Source organism: Penaeus vannamei, chromosome 1, assembly GCF_042767895.1.
Source record: "Penaeus vannamei isolate JL-2024 chromosome 1, ASM4276789v1, whole genome shotgun sequence".
Taxonomy (NCBI): Eukaryota; Metazoa; Arthropoda; class Malacostraca; order Decapoda; family Penaeidae; genus Penaeus; species Penaeus vannamei.
Genome location: NC_091549.1, coordinates 9,718,435 through 9,730,934, shown reverse-complemented (window position 1 = coordinate 9,730,934; position 12,500 = coordinate 9,718,435). Strand labels below are relative to the sequence as shown.

The 12,500-nt window shown below is 47.4% G+C and overlaps 1 protein-coding gene across 1 annotated transcript in view; it reads left to right on the top strand.

The window, feature by feature from the left end:
* Positions 1–10,303: 10,303 nt before the first annotated feature.
* Positions 10,304–12,500, top strand: part of LOC113828980 (mothers against decapentaplegic homolog 6) — a 57,174-nt gene continuing 54,977 nt past the window's right edge. The window contains exon 1 of the mRNA XM_070135798.1: positions 10,304–10,883. Coding sequence (XP_069991899.1) covers positions 10,874–10,883 — 10 coding nt within the window. The 5' untranslated portion in view covers positions 10,304–10,873. The remainder of the gene's footprint in view (positions 10,884–12,500) is intronic.

Sequence of the window (12,500 nt, the reverse complement as noted above, 5' to 3'; positions counted from 1 at the left end):
CTCCTCTTTCGTTTCCTTCCGCCCTTTCATCATGACTCTTTTAATGTACGTTCTTTTTTTATTTCGTAATTTCCTCGGGAGATTTATTAATTTATTTATCTTCTTTTGTTTACTTTTGTTTATTGGTTAGGTTAATGTTCTTTGTTATTCTTATTATTGTTCTTTTTTATCTACCGTTTTGTTTGTATTTGTTTATTTTTGTTATCATTATTATTATTATTATTATTATTAGTGTGTGTGTGTGTGTGTGTGTGTGTGTGTGTGTGTGTGTGTGTGTGTGTGTGTGTGTGTGTGTGTGTGTGTGTTATCGTGATTTCCCGCCTCGTGCCTCTTTATCTGTGTTTCTCTCAATTACAATTCTGTTCTTTTGTTCTTGTTTTCTTTTCTTTTTCTTTCTCTTTTTTCCTTTTCGGTTCTTTTGCCTCGTCTCCCGCCATTATCGTCCGCTATTTCGCTCTCCCTCGTTTCTTTTTTCTCTCTCTGTGATTATCTCCAATTATCGTTGCCTTCTGTCTCTGTGTTCTTGTGTCTAATTATTTATTATTATTATTCTCTCTCTTAATCTTTCCATTTCTCTCTCTATCTATCTATCTATCTATCTATCTATCTATCTATCTATCTCTATCTCTCTTTGTTCTCTTTCACTTTTAATTTCTCTCTCTCTCGCTCTCTTTCCCTCAACCTCTACCTTCTTCTCTCATTTGTTCACCTTTCTTCTCACTCTCCCTTTTCATGTCTTTCTCTCTCCAGCTCTCTTTCCTCTTCAACCTCTGCCTCTTCCTACCCTTTCCTCTCCTCATCTCCCACTTCACCTCATCTGTCCACCACTCCTACTCCGCTTCACCTCTTCTTATACTTATATTCCACCTCCTCCTTCCTACCATATCACTGCACTTCACTCTCCATCTCCACACCGTCTCACTCTTCCTTCTCCTTACCTTCCCTCCACCTCTTCTATTTGTCCTCCTCCTCCTCCCTCCTTCCTCAATATCCACTGCCCTTCTCCTCCCACACTCATTCCACCTCCTCCTTCTTCTTCCCTCCTCCTCCACCCTCATTCCACCTCCTCCTTCTCCTCCACCTCCTCCACCTTCACTTACTACCTCCTCCCTCCTCCTCCTCCACCCTCACCTTCCTCCTCCTTCTCCCTCCTCCCTCATTCCCACCTCCTCCTCCTCCTCCAACCCCCTGATTCCACCTCCTTCTCCTCCTCCTCCACCCTCATTCCGCCTCCTCCTCCAACCCCCTCCTCCTCCTCCTCCCTCCCTCCCCTCCACCCTCATTCCACTCCTCCCTCCTCCCAACCACCCTCCTTCCACCTCCTCCTCCTCCTCCTCCACCCCCTCAATCCATCTCCTCCTCCTCCACCCTCATTCCACCTCCTCCTCCTCCACCCTCCTTCCATCTCCTCCTCCTTCTCCTCCACCCTCATTCCACCTCCTCCTCCACCCTCATCTTCCACTCCTCCTCCATTCCACCTCCTCCATTCATCTCCTCCCTCCTTTCCATCCCCTCCTCCTTCCTCCTCCACTCATCTCCACCCCTCCTCCTCCACCCCCTCGGTCGTGTCGCAAGGGCCGCCGGTAAGTCAGTCAACGACCTCCACCTGAGAGGAGGAAGAGAAACCCCGGGGCCGTAACGCAACCGGGAAAATACAGGAGGAGTTCTTGCGAGTTGATTAAGGGAAGAAGGAATTATGGGGGTGGAGGGGGAGGGGGAATGGGGAGAGGGAGGGGGAGGTGGAGGAGGTTGGTACAGGAGGAAGGGGAGGAGGGGAAGAGGGAGATTAGGTACAGGAGGGGGGGAGGAAGAGGAGGAGAAAGCGGAGGAAGAGGTGGGCGGCAGAGAGGAAGGAAAAAGGGAAGAGATATAGGGGGGAGGGGAGAGTAGGGAGAGTAGCGGCGGGAGGAAGAGAAAAAGACGTTGGGCGACGCCTGTGGAGCGAGCGCGAGGCGGCGGGAGAGGGACGCAGAGAGGAAGAGGATAGAGAGGGCAAAGATGAGGAAAGATCACGTGGGAAGCCGTGAAAGGGCGCCTTCGGGAGGCGGCCGACTACGACCACTGTTCCTCTTCCCCGCCGGCGGGTCGTCCTCCGCGCGCCCTCAAGAAGCCGTTCTATGTGGGGAAGGAGAGCCCGCGGCAGATCCAAGGTTAGGTGTAAAAGGTAGCGATGGGGCCCTTGAGTCGCCACCGCCGCCGCCGCCGCCGCCGCCGCAGTCCGGGGGTGTGAGAAGGAGTCAGAGGCGAGCGATGGGTTGGCGCCGCACCTTCGCGCCAATGCGGCACCTTGTCGACGTCTGGGACATTCCGGGTGCCGACGCCCGTGCTGGGTGTTGCGGCGACCATGTAGGGGCGGCGGGTAGGGGGGGAGCCGGGAGGGAGGAGAGGGGGGGGGATGGAGGGAGATGGAAGGGGAAGGGGCGGATAGGGGAATAGGGAGGGAGGCGGAGGGGCGGATAAGGGAGAAGGAAAAGGGAGTGGAAGGGCAGGAGGGGGAGGGGGGGAGGGGGGAAGGGGCTGTCCTGGGGTCACGGCGAAAGAATCTCGTGGACTGGCTCCAAGGGGGTCACGTGACCTGGGTGAACAGAGGTCAAGTACTCCCCGGCGGGAGAGACGAAGGTATTTCAATGAAGGACGAGGCGAGAGAGAGAGAGAGAGAGAGAGAGAGAGAGAGAGACAGAGAGAGAGAGAGAGAGAGAGAGAGAGAGAGAGAGAGGAGAGAGAGAAGGGAGAGAGAGAGAAAGAGGAGAGAGAGAGAGAGAGAGAAGGGAGAGAGAGAGAAAGAGGAGAGAGAGAGAGAGAGAGGCGGCGACGGGGAAGGAGGGACGTGTTGATCTTGTAAGGGGATTCCTCTTAATACTCTTACTCAACAGATGACTAAGACCTGACACTGAGTAAACATTTTAAGAGTAAGAAACACGCTGGAATTATTCGCGCGAAAAGACAACGTAAATCGAACTCAAAAGAAAACAAAACCAAAAAAAAAACAAAATTAAAAACACGACACAACGAAAAGAAAAATTAAAAACACGACACAGAACGAAAAGAAAAATAAAAAACACGACGCAGAACGAAAAGAAAAGAACCAGAATAAGAAGGAAAAAAACAAATAAATAAATGAAGGAAGGTAATAAAGTCTTAATTCAGAGAGGGAGAAGGAAGAGGCAGAGATATCGTTAGTCGGGACCGGGAGGAGGCTGAAGGACGTCTCGCAAGGACCCCGAAAGGACGCTCAAAGGAACCAGTTGATGTTTTGGGAGGAACAAGGAGACGAAGGAGAGAGGAGACGAGATGAGGTTACTGTAATGATGCTGGAAGCTGGGAGGTCAGAATGGACTCGTTGTTAGGCTTACGACGAAGGCCGAGACATACGCAAAAAAGGGAAGGAGGAGAGGAAAAAAAGAGAGAGACGAAAGGAGGCATAGGGAATTTGGAAGAGAAAAAAGGAGAGAAAGAAATGTAGATAAAAAAAAATAAGGGAAAAATACGAAATACATACATACATATATATATATATATATATATATATATATATATATATATATATATATATATATATATATATATATAAGGCCTTGAAACATACCGAACATCGGAGAAATCGAAAGCAAAAAAAAACTCCAAAAACAAGAAAAGAAACAAAAAAAAAGAAACGAAAAGAATTAAAAACAAAACGAAAATACGGAAAAAAAGACTCATCCATCTACGAAAAGCAACGCCGACACCAACACCCCCCTCCCTCCTCCCACCCCCCACCCCACAAAAAAAGACGCCAAAAAAAAAAAATAAAAAATAGACCGACCCCATCAAAGCCTAATACCAATCCCCGAGAGATAAAAGGTCTTGCGGCGCCGCCATCTTACCCTGGGGGAGCAAAACCTCAGGGACCTCCCTTGCATGGCCAGGGAAGGGAACAAGGAGCGGGGCGGAGGAGGGGGAGGAGGAAGGGGAGGAGGAGGAAGAGGAGGAGGTGGAGGAGGAGGAGGAAGAGGAGGAGGTGGAGGAGGAGGAGGAGGTGTGAGGTGGAGGTGGAGGTGGAGGTGGAGGAGGAGGAGAGGAGGAGGGAGGAGGGAGGAGGAGGAGGAGGAGGAGGAGGAGGAGGAGGAGGGAAGAGGAGGGAGGTGCGAGGAGGGAGGAGGAGGGGGGAGAGGGGAGGAGATGGGAGGTGGAGGTGGGAGGAAGAAAAGGAGGAGGGGGAGGGAGGGAAGAGGAAGAGGAAGTGGGAGAAGAAGAAAAAGAAAAAGAAGAAGTGGAGGAGGGAGGAAAGAAGAGTGTGTAAGGAGGGAGGAGGAGGGTGTAAGGGAGGTGGGAAAGTAGAGGAGGAGGCGGCAGGAGGGAGAAGGGGGAGGCGACGGCGACCAAGGTGAGGGGGTGGTCTATGCAGGCGCCGGAGGAGGTGGGGCTGAAGGTGTGTAAGTGGCAGAGGTGGACGAAGGAGGTGAAGAAGAAGAAGAGAGGTGAAGGAGGAGGAGGAAGAAGAAGAAGAAGAAGAAGGTGAAGAAGAGGAGGAGGAGGAGGAAGAAGAGGAAAGAAAGAAGAAGGAAGAAAAAGTACAAGAAGAAGAAGAAGAGGGAGAGGAGGAGAAGAAGGCGTCTAAGGTGTGAGAGGTATAAGGGGTGCCGATGGAGGTGGAGGTGAAAATGGAGGGAGAGAAGGGAGGAGAAGGTGGAGGAGGTGGAGGAGAAGGCAAATACGAAGAAAGAAGAGGAAGTGGAAGACTTCAGAGGTAGAGGAGGGAGGAGGAACGGGAAGAAGGCGAGAACAAGGAGAGGAAAGAGGAGGAGAAAGAGGGATGAAGATGATGAGGAGGTGGAAAAGGAAAAAGAGAGAGGGAAAGAAGAAGAGGGGGAACAAGAACAAGGGGGAAGAGAGGAGCAAGAGGATTCAAGAACAAGAAGAGAAAGAACAGAAACAATAGCAGAACAAGCAAGAGGAAGAAAGAGAGGGAAAATAAAACAGAAAAAGCCAAGAAAAAGAAAAAGAGGCAGAGGAGGAAAAAAAAGAATAATAGTAAGAGGAAGAGGAAAAGGAAGAGGAGGAGGAGGAGGCCGGGGGCGCAGCAGCAGCAGCAGCAGCAGCAGCGTCGTGGCGCCAAGGGGCGTGCGGTCGGGGCGCCAAGGATTCCAACCCCCCCACCCCACCCCACCCTCCCCCCCTTCCTTTTTTCTCCTTTTTTTTTTTTTTTGTATATATGTGTGTGGAGCATTTTGATTGGTGGTGCTGGTTTATAGGGCGGTTGGGTGAGGAGGAGGTGGGGGAGATGAAGGGTTTAAGGGAGTGGGGAGGGGGAGGGATGGTTGGGTGGGTTGGGTGGAAGGGGGGGGGAGTGGGATAGGGCTCGGAATTATTATCGGTCTTTATTGCAGGTTGTTGTTGCTGGAGAGAGGGGAGTGGGGTAGGTGGATAAAGGGGGGATAGGTGGAGAGGGGGAAGAGGAAGGGGAGAGGGATAGAAAAGGGAGGAGGTGAGAGGGGTAGGAAGGGGGAGGGGAAAGTAGGAGAAGAGGGAGGTGAGAGGGAGGCAGAAGGTAGAAGGGGGAGGGAGGGGGGAGAATAGGGGATACGGGGAGAGGGGGTGGAGGGGGCAGGGAGAGAAACAGGGGTGGGTTGAGGGGGAAGGGGAGAGAGTCTAAGAAGGGTGTATAGTTTATCTCCTTCTCTCATCTTTCCCCCTTTTTTTGCGCAGTTTAATATCTCTTCGGCAACAAAAGAGGGAATATTCAAATTCCTTCGCGCGAGGCCGAGAGAACCGAGAGAACCGAGAGAACCGAGAGAACCGAAACCGAATGAGGTGAACACGTGAGATGGCGAAGAGTTCGGTCGTTGGATGCTCTCTGTCTGTCTGTCTGTCTCTGTTTCTGCCTCTTTCTCTTTCATTTTTTCTTTTTCTTTCTCGTTTCCTCTCTCTCTCTCTCTCTCTCTCTCTCTCTCTCTCTCTCTCTCTCTCTCTCTCTCTCTCTCTCTCTCTCTCTCTCTCTCTCTTTCTCTCTCTCTCTCTCTCTCTCTCTCTCTCTCTCTCTCTCTCTCTCTCTCCTTCCCTCTCTCCCTCCCTTCAAAGCTACCAGAAAGGCTAAGGAGCAAGAAAGAGGCGCTCTGTACCTGCCCGCCCACACGCCCATCCGCCCACTAAGCCTTCTGAGGGCGGGCGCCTTGAGAGGAAAACGACAAACGCCATTTTTTATCATTATTTTTTTTTTTTTAATCTATTTTTTGGTTATTTCTTTTGGATAAGGACGTTGCCCCCCCCCCCCTCCCCGGTCTGCTCTGGTAGTGATTAATGAGAAAGATAATATTGATAAAAGAAAATACGAAAGGGCGATGCATTTGATGATGTTGGGCTAATGAGGATAATACTGATGATAACTGAAGTATTAATGACCACGATGATAACATTGATGACGATGAAAATGATTGATAACGAGGAATGATCGTCTTGATAAAAGATAGACGATAGTACGGTACGTTTGATAGTATTAACAACCTTAATGGCACGATTTCCTCCAGGAGTGAGGACAGAATCACCCAAACAAGGCACTGAAATGATGCTTTGCCTTCTCTGCCTTTGCAGCGATGGCGTTCGAAGTCGGGTTCGTCTAAGTTTTTTCGTCACGACCCATTTTGGTTTTGTGCTTGACCTTCGCGACCCAGTAGATCCAAGCGGTCGTAACATATATATGTATATATCTATAAATATATATGTATATATATATTGATATTGATATTGATATTGATATTGATGTGTGTGTGTGTGTGTGTGTGTGTGTGTGTGTGTGTGTGTGTGTGTGTGTGTGTGTGTGTGTGTGTGTGTGTGTGTGTGTGTGTGTGTGTGTGTGTGTGTACGAACGTATGTATGTATGTATTAGGGGCTTCGTTGATTGTGTACTAATCTTAGCGTCCCTAAAAATTACAAAACAGATAGGAACTACCTGAAACAAAGGGAAAACTACCTGCACTTCCCTGTTCACCGTAATTAGTGCACCTGCTTGTTGTTGCTTCTCTTCTCCCAGGCTGGCTCATGGGAGGCCGCGAGGAACTCTGTGGCGACCCTTTGAGTTTGACCCCTACTCCGAAGAGGGAAGAGGGGGAAGGAGAGAAGAGGGGGAAGGAGGGAAGAGGGGAGGGGGGAAGAGGGGGAAGGAGGGAAGAGGGGGGAAGGAGAGAAGAGGGGGAGGGGGGGAAGAGGGGGAAGGAGAGAAAGAGGGGGAGGGGGGAAGACGGGGAAAGGAGGGAAGAGGGGGAAGGAGAGAAGAGGGGGAAGGAGGGAAGAGGGGAGGGGGGAAGAGGGGGAAGGAGGGAAGAGGGGGGAAGGAGGAAGAGAGGGGAAGGGGGAAGAGGGGGAAGGAGGGGAGAGAGGGGGAAGGAGGGAAGAGAGGGAAAGCGGAAGAGGACGGACGGGAAGAGGAGGAAGGAAGGGAGATAGGAAGGCTGTAGATAGATTAAGGAGAAGGGAAAAAGGTGAATGAGGGAAAGGGAAGGGGAATAGGACGAGGAGGAAGGAATAAGAGGGTGGATAAGGAAGGGAGAGACCAAGGGAGACGTCATATTGTCTCAAGATGTCGAAAGGAAGCAAATTCTGAAGTTAGACGTTAGAAGTTAGAATTAAAATACAATTGGACTCGTGAAAAAAAATATATATATATATGCTGTCTTCTGTTACTAATCATTTCGAAACTTTTTTTTTTCGTTACTTGTCTTTTCTAATTTTAGTGGTGGTGGTGGGGGGGGGATGTAGATTGCTTGGTTTATCAATTCATTCTTTTTATTTTATTTATTTTATTTTTAAATGAATTTGGATCTCTGTATGTGTCTGTGCGCGTATTCGTCTATATAGTTAGCCTTCGTATCTACCTCTTTATCCAAGTCTTTTTTTCGAAACAAACAAAAACATAATTTAAAAAAAGATCCAAAGTATATATTTAGCCTTCGTAAAAAAAAAACATTAAAGAAAAAAAATCTACCTCTTTATTCAAGTATTTTCCGGAAAAAAAACATAAGAAAAAAAGATCTAAATAAACATCAAAGCTTAACGTGAACATCCTATCGGCTTGATTGCGTCACTTCAAAAGACAAACCTTAGAAGACGTTTGTCAGTCTCCTTGGGGAAGGGGAGGGAGAGGGGGAAGGAGGGATGAGGGAGAGAAGAGGGAAGAGAGGGGAGGGGGAAGGAGGGAGAAGAGAGGGAAGAGGGAGAGGGAGAAAAGAGGGAAGAGAGGGAAGAGGGAGAGGGGGAAGGAGGGAGAGAAAGAGGGAAGAGGGGAGAGGGGAAGAAGGGAGAAAGAGGGGAGAGAGGGGAAGAAGGGAGAAAGAGGGAAGAGAGGGAGGGAAGAGGAGGAAGGAGGGAGAAGAGAGGGAAGAGGGAGAGGAGGGGAGGGGGAAGGAGGAGAAAAGAGGGGAAAGGGGGAGGGAGAAAAGAGGGAAGAGAGGGGAGGGGGAGAGGGGGAAGGAGGGAGAAAAGAGGGGGAGGGGGAAGGAGGGAAAAAGAGGGAAGAGAGGGGGGAAGAGGAGGAGGTTGAAGTAGTAGGGAAGGAAGGAAAAGGGAGAGAAAGGAGAGCAGTGCGAGGAGATGGAAGAGGAGGAAGTGAATAGGGGGAAATCAGAGAGAGAGGGAAATGGATCTGAGGAAGTAGGGGGAAGGGAGAGGGGAAGGAAAAGAAGGAAGAGAGGGAGAGTGGGAAGAGGGGAAGGGGGAGGGGGATAGCAGACCTGTTGACTCAGAGCAAGGAGGATTTTCTTACCTGGTATTTCTTTGAAAGCACGACCCCCCCCCCCCCGCCCCCTGCAAAAAGAAATATGTATATAGAGGTACATACATACATATATAATGTGTGTGTGTATGAATACAAATAAATAAATGTGTGTATGTATAAGTATAATATATATATATATATATATATATATATATATATATATATATATATATATTTATATAGAGAGAGAGAGAGAGAGAGAGAGAGAGAGAGAGAGAGAGAGAGAGAGAAATGAGAGAGAGAAATATATATATAGAAATGAGAGAGAGAGAAATAGAGAGAGAGAGAGAGAGAGAGAGAGAGAGAGAGAGAGAGAGAGAGAGAGAGAGAGAGAGAGAAAGAAAGAGAGAGAAAGAAAGAAAGAGAGAATGACATGAAAAAATGAAATGAATAGAATCAGTTCTCGGGGAAAAAATCTTGTGGTGGTTCGTTCAGGTAATGTAATTTTGCTCGTCTGTTCAAGGACGGGAAGGAGGAAGAGCGAGAAGAGAAGAAAGAAGGGAGGAAATGAGAATGAGAGAGAGGAGATTTATGAAAAGGAAAAAAAAAGGATTGAGAAAAGGGCGAAAGATAGAAAGACGGATACCAGAAGAACGAGAAAAGAAATAGATAAGAGAAAAGATGTAGAAAGGATGAAGAGAAAAGCAAGAAAAAAAGAGAAGAAGGAAAGGAAATAGAGAAACGGACAGATTAAGGAACACGCACGAAAAAAGGAGGAAAAACTAAATAATAAAACAGAATCATTGGCATTCGAATCCTTTTGGCGCCGAGATGACAAAATCGCATCGGGAAAAGAAGCGGGAATCGTTTCTGGCAGAATGGCGGACGATCCCAAAGTCTGGTTTATAAGCGAATGGGCGACAACTATGAACTGACCGGGAATTATACAACAAAACCGAAAAGACGGGAAGTTATGAGCGTGACAACTACAACAAAAAGAGAAGGAAAACCTTAATTCGTTGTATATTATTGTATGACGTTTTTTATAGGAATAGTTAAGTTTTGTATTAAAAGGGATATCTCTAACGGTAGTTTTATCATGAAGAAAAATGATAATGGTAGTAATTACAATGATGATAATAGCAACAACAATGATAATGATAATGATAATGAAGATAACATGAATGGTAATGATAATAGTAGTAGTGATTATAATGATAATAACAGTGATGGTAATGATAATGATAATGATAATAAAAGTAGTGATAATGATAATAATGATGATGTGGATGGTATTAATAATAAATAAACAGAAGTCAAACACCGATAATCCCCATTAAAACCGCCATTTGAGAGCCGAGACGCCGCCGCCGCCGCCGCACCGCCCTCCCCGCGCGGCCCCGACGACCCGACGACGGCGACGGGGGAGGAGGAGGAGGAGGAGGAGGAAGCCTCAAGTCGGCCGCATCCTCGTCTCCCGCTGCCTCCTCCTCCTCCTCCGCCGCCGCCGCCGCCGCCACCGCAAACGCCGGCCGTTCATCGTCGCTCGAGAGAGAGGAGACCCAAGAAGTAGCTGCCAGTCTCCCGTCACCTTAGTCGCGGCGCGCACGCATCCGACCGCGCTGGAGGACGAGGGGGGGGGAGAGCAACCACACCGACGGACACGCACACACGCACGCACGGAGGCTTAGACGTAAACAGACGTACACGTACATTCACGGACGGGAGTCTAGAAACGTACGAAAAGACGTACGTACACACTGCACACGCATTACACACACACAAGGACGAATTATACACTTCCACGTGAAAACACACACACAGACGCACCCACGCACGCACGCACGCACGCTCGGACGGCCTGGCGGTCGGGAGCGCACGCACGAACACACGCACTCACGCTCGCTCTCTCTCGCTCTCTCTCTCTCTCTCCAAAACACACACTCATTCACGTACACATCTCTCTCCCTCGCGGACGCTCCCCACCTCTCCTCACGCCCCTCGGAGAACGCGTGCCGGCGAGGGCGTGGGCGTGGACAGGCTCTGAGGACGGGGTCGGTCGAGAAGGAGGAGGAGGAGTGGGAGGAGGAGGAGAAGGAGGAGGAGGAGGAGACGAAGAAGAGGACTCAAGGACGATGTCTCGGCTCGTCCTCGACTGCTGAAGGAAGGGAGATTGCCCGGGCGCCCATGGCTGCAGGTTCTTGGCCTCTTTATTTTCGTTCTTAATTTATTATTATTACGTTTATTTACAGTTGGTGTGGTGGGCTGTTTGTTTCATGTTTTTGTTTCTGTTTTATTTTGATTTATTTTGGTGTTTGGAGACGGTTTGTGAGTGAATGTATGTATATATACATTATATATATACACGTACACTCGCATACATAAACGGACAACTTTGCATTTATATATATATATATATATATATATATATATATATATATATATATATATATATACATATATACATATATATATATACATATATACATATATACATATATACATATATACATATATTCATATATACATATATACATATATATATATATATATATATATATATATATATATATATATATATATATATATATATATATATATATATATATATATATATATATATATATATATATATGTGTGTGTGTGTGTGTGTGTGTGTGTGTGTGTGTGTGTGTGTGTGTGTGTGTGTGTGTGTGTGTGTGTGTGTGTGTGTGTGTGTGTGTATAAAACATACACTCACATACATAAACAGATAACTATGCATTTATATCTTTTAAAATGCGGGAAAAAATCGATCTTTGTCAAGTGAGGCAAGTGATGTGGTCTGGGCGATTGCACCTATCGAGAAGCAGGAGTAGATATGGCTAGTAAGAATGAGATATGAAGGAAGACGAAGAAGAGACCCGGGCAGAGCGATGGTCCCTTGGCCCACCCCTGACCGCCAGCTGAGCTGGATTGTCCGGCGCCTGGCTGGCTGCAGTCTTTGTCTCTTTACTTCTGCCCTGGTCCGCCACACGCTCAGCTCACAGCTGGTGCAGGTCGCTTTGGTCCACGCCTTTGCTCTGCCTGCTTTGTCTGAGCTCCAGGTTTAAGATTGGTTCTTGTGACAGAACGCGCTGCACATAAGATTATATGTACTGTCACTGCTGCAGTAAATCTGACATCATATTTGCTATACATAAGATACACATATAAATACACATACATAATATAGATATACATTAAATATGAGAATGAAGAATACACACACACATATATATTTACTGCTTTAGATGTCTGATTGTCCACATTTTAGTATCCTTTAAATGCTGAAAATCAGATCTCAAACCCCCACATGATTGTAGAAATTCATATCTTAAGCTTCAAGAAAATGGCAATATTTATGATGAGTTGACAGGTTAATGTGACCGGATTTTGAGTTCATGGTCCCAGGATTGATTAGAGTGCACTGCCACTAATTGCATTACTTTATAATTTAAAGAGAGAGAGAGAGACAGACAGAGACAGACAGAGATAAAAGATGAGATAAAGTAGAGAATGAAAGAGACAGTACTGTGAATTTCGGAAGAGAGAGAGAGAGAGAGAGACAGACAGACAGACAGACAGACAGACAGAGAGAGACAGACAGACAGAGAGAAAGAGAGAGAGAGAAAGAGACAGACAGAGAGAAAGAGAGGGAGAGAGAGAGAGAGAGAAACAGATACAGATGCAGAGAGAAAGAGAGGGAGAGAAAGAGAGAGAGAGAGAGAAAGAGAGAGGAGAGAGAGAGAAAGAGACAGAGACAGAGAGAGAGAGAGAGAGATCGGAGCGAAAC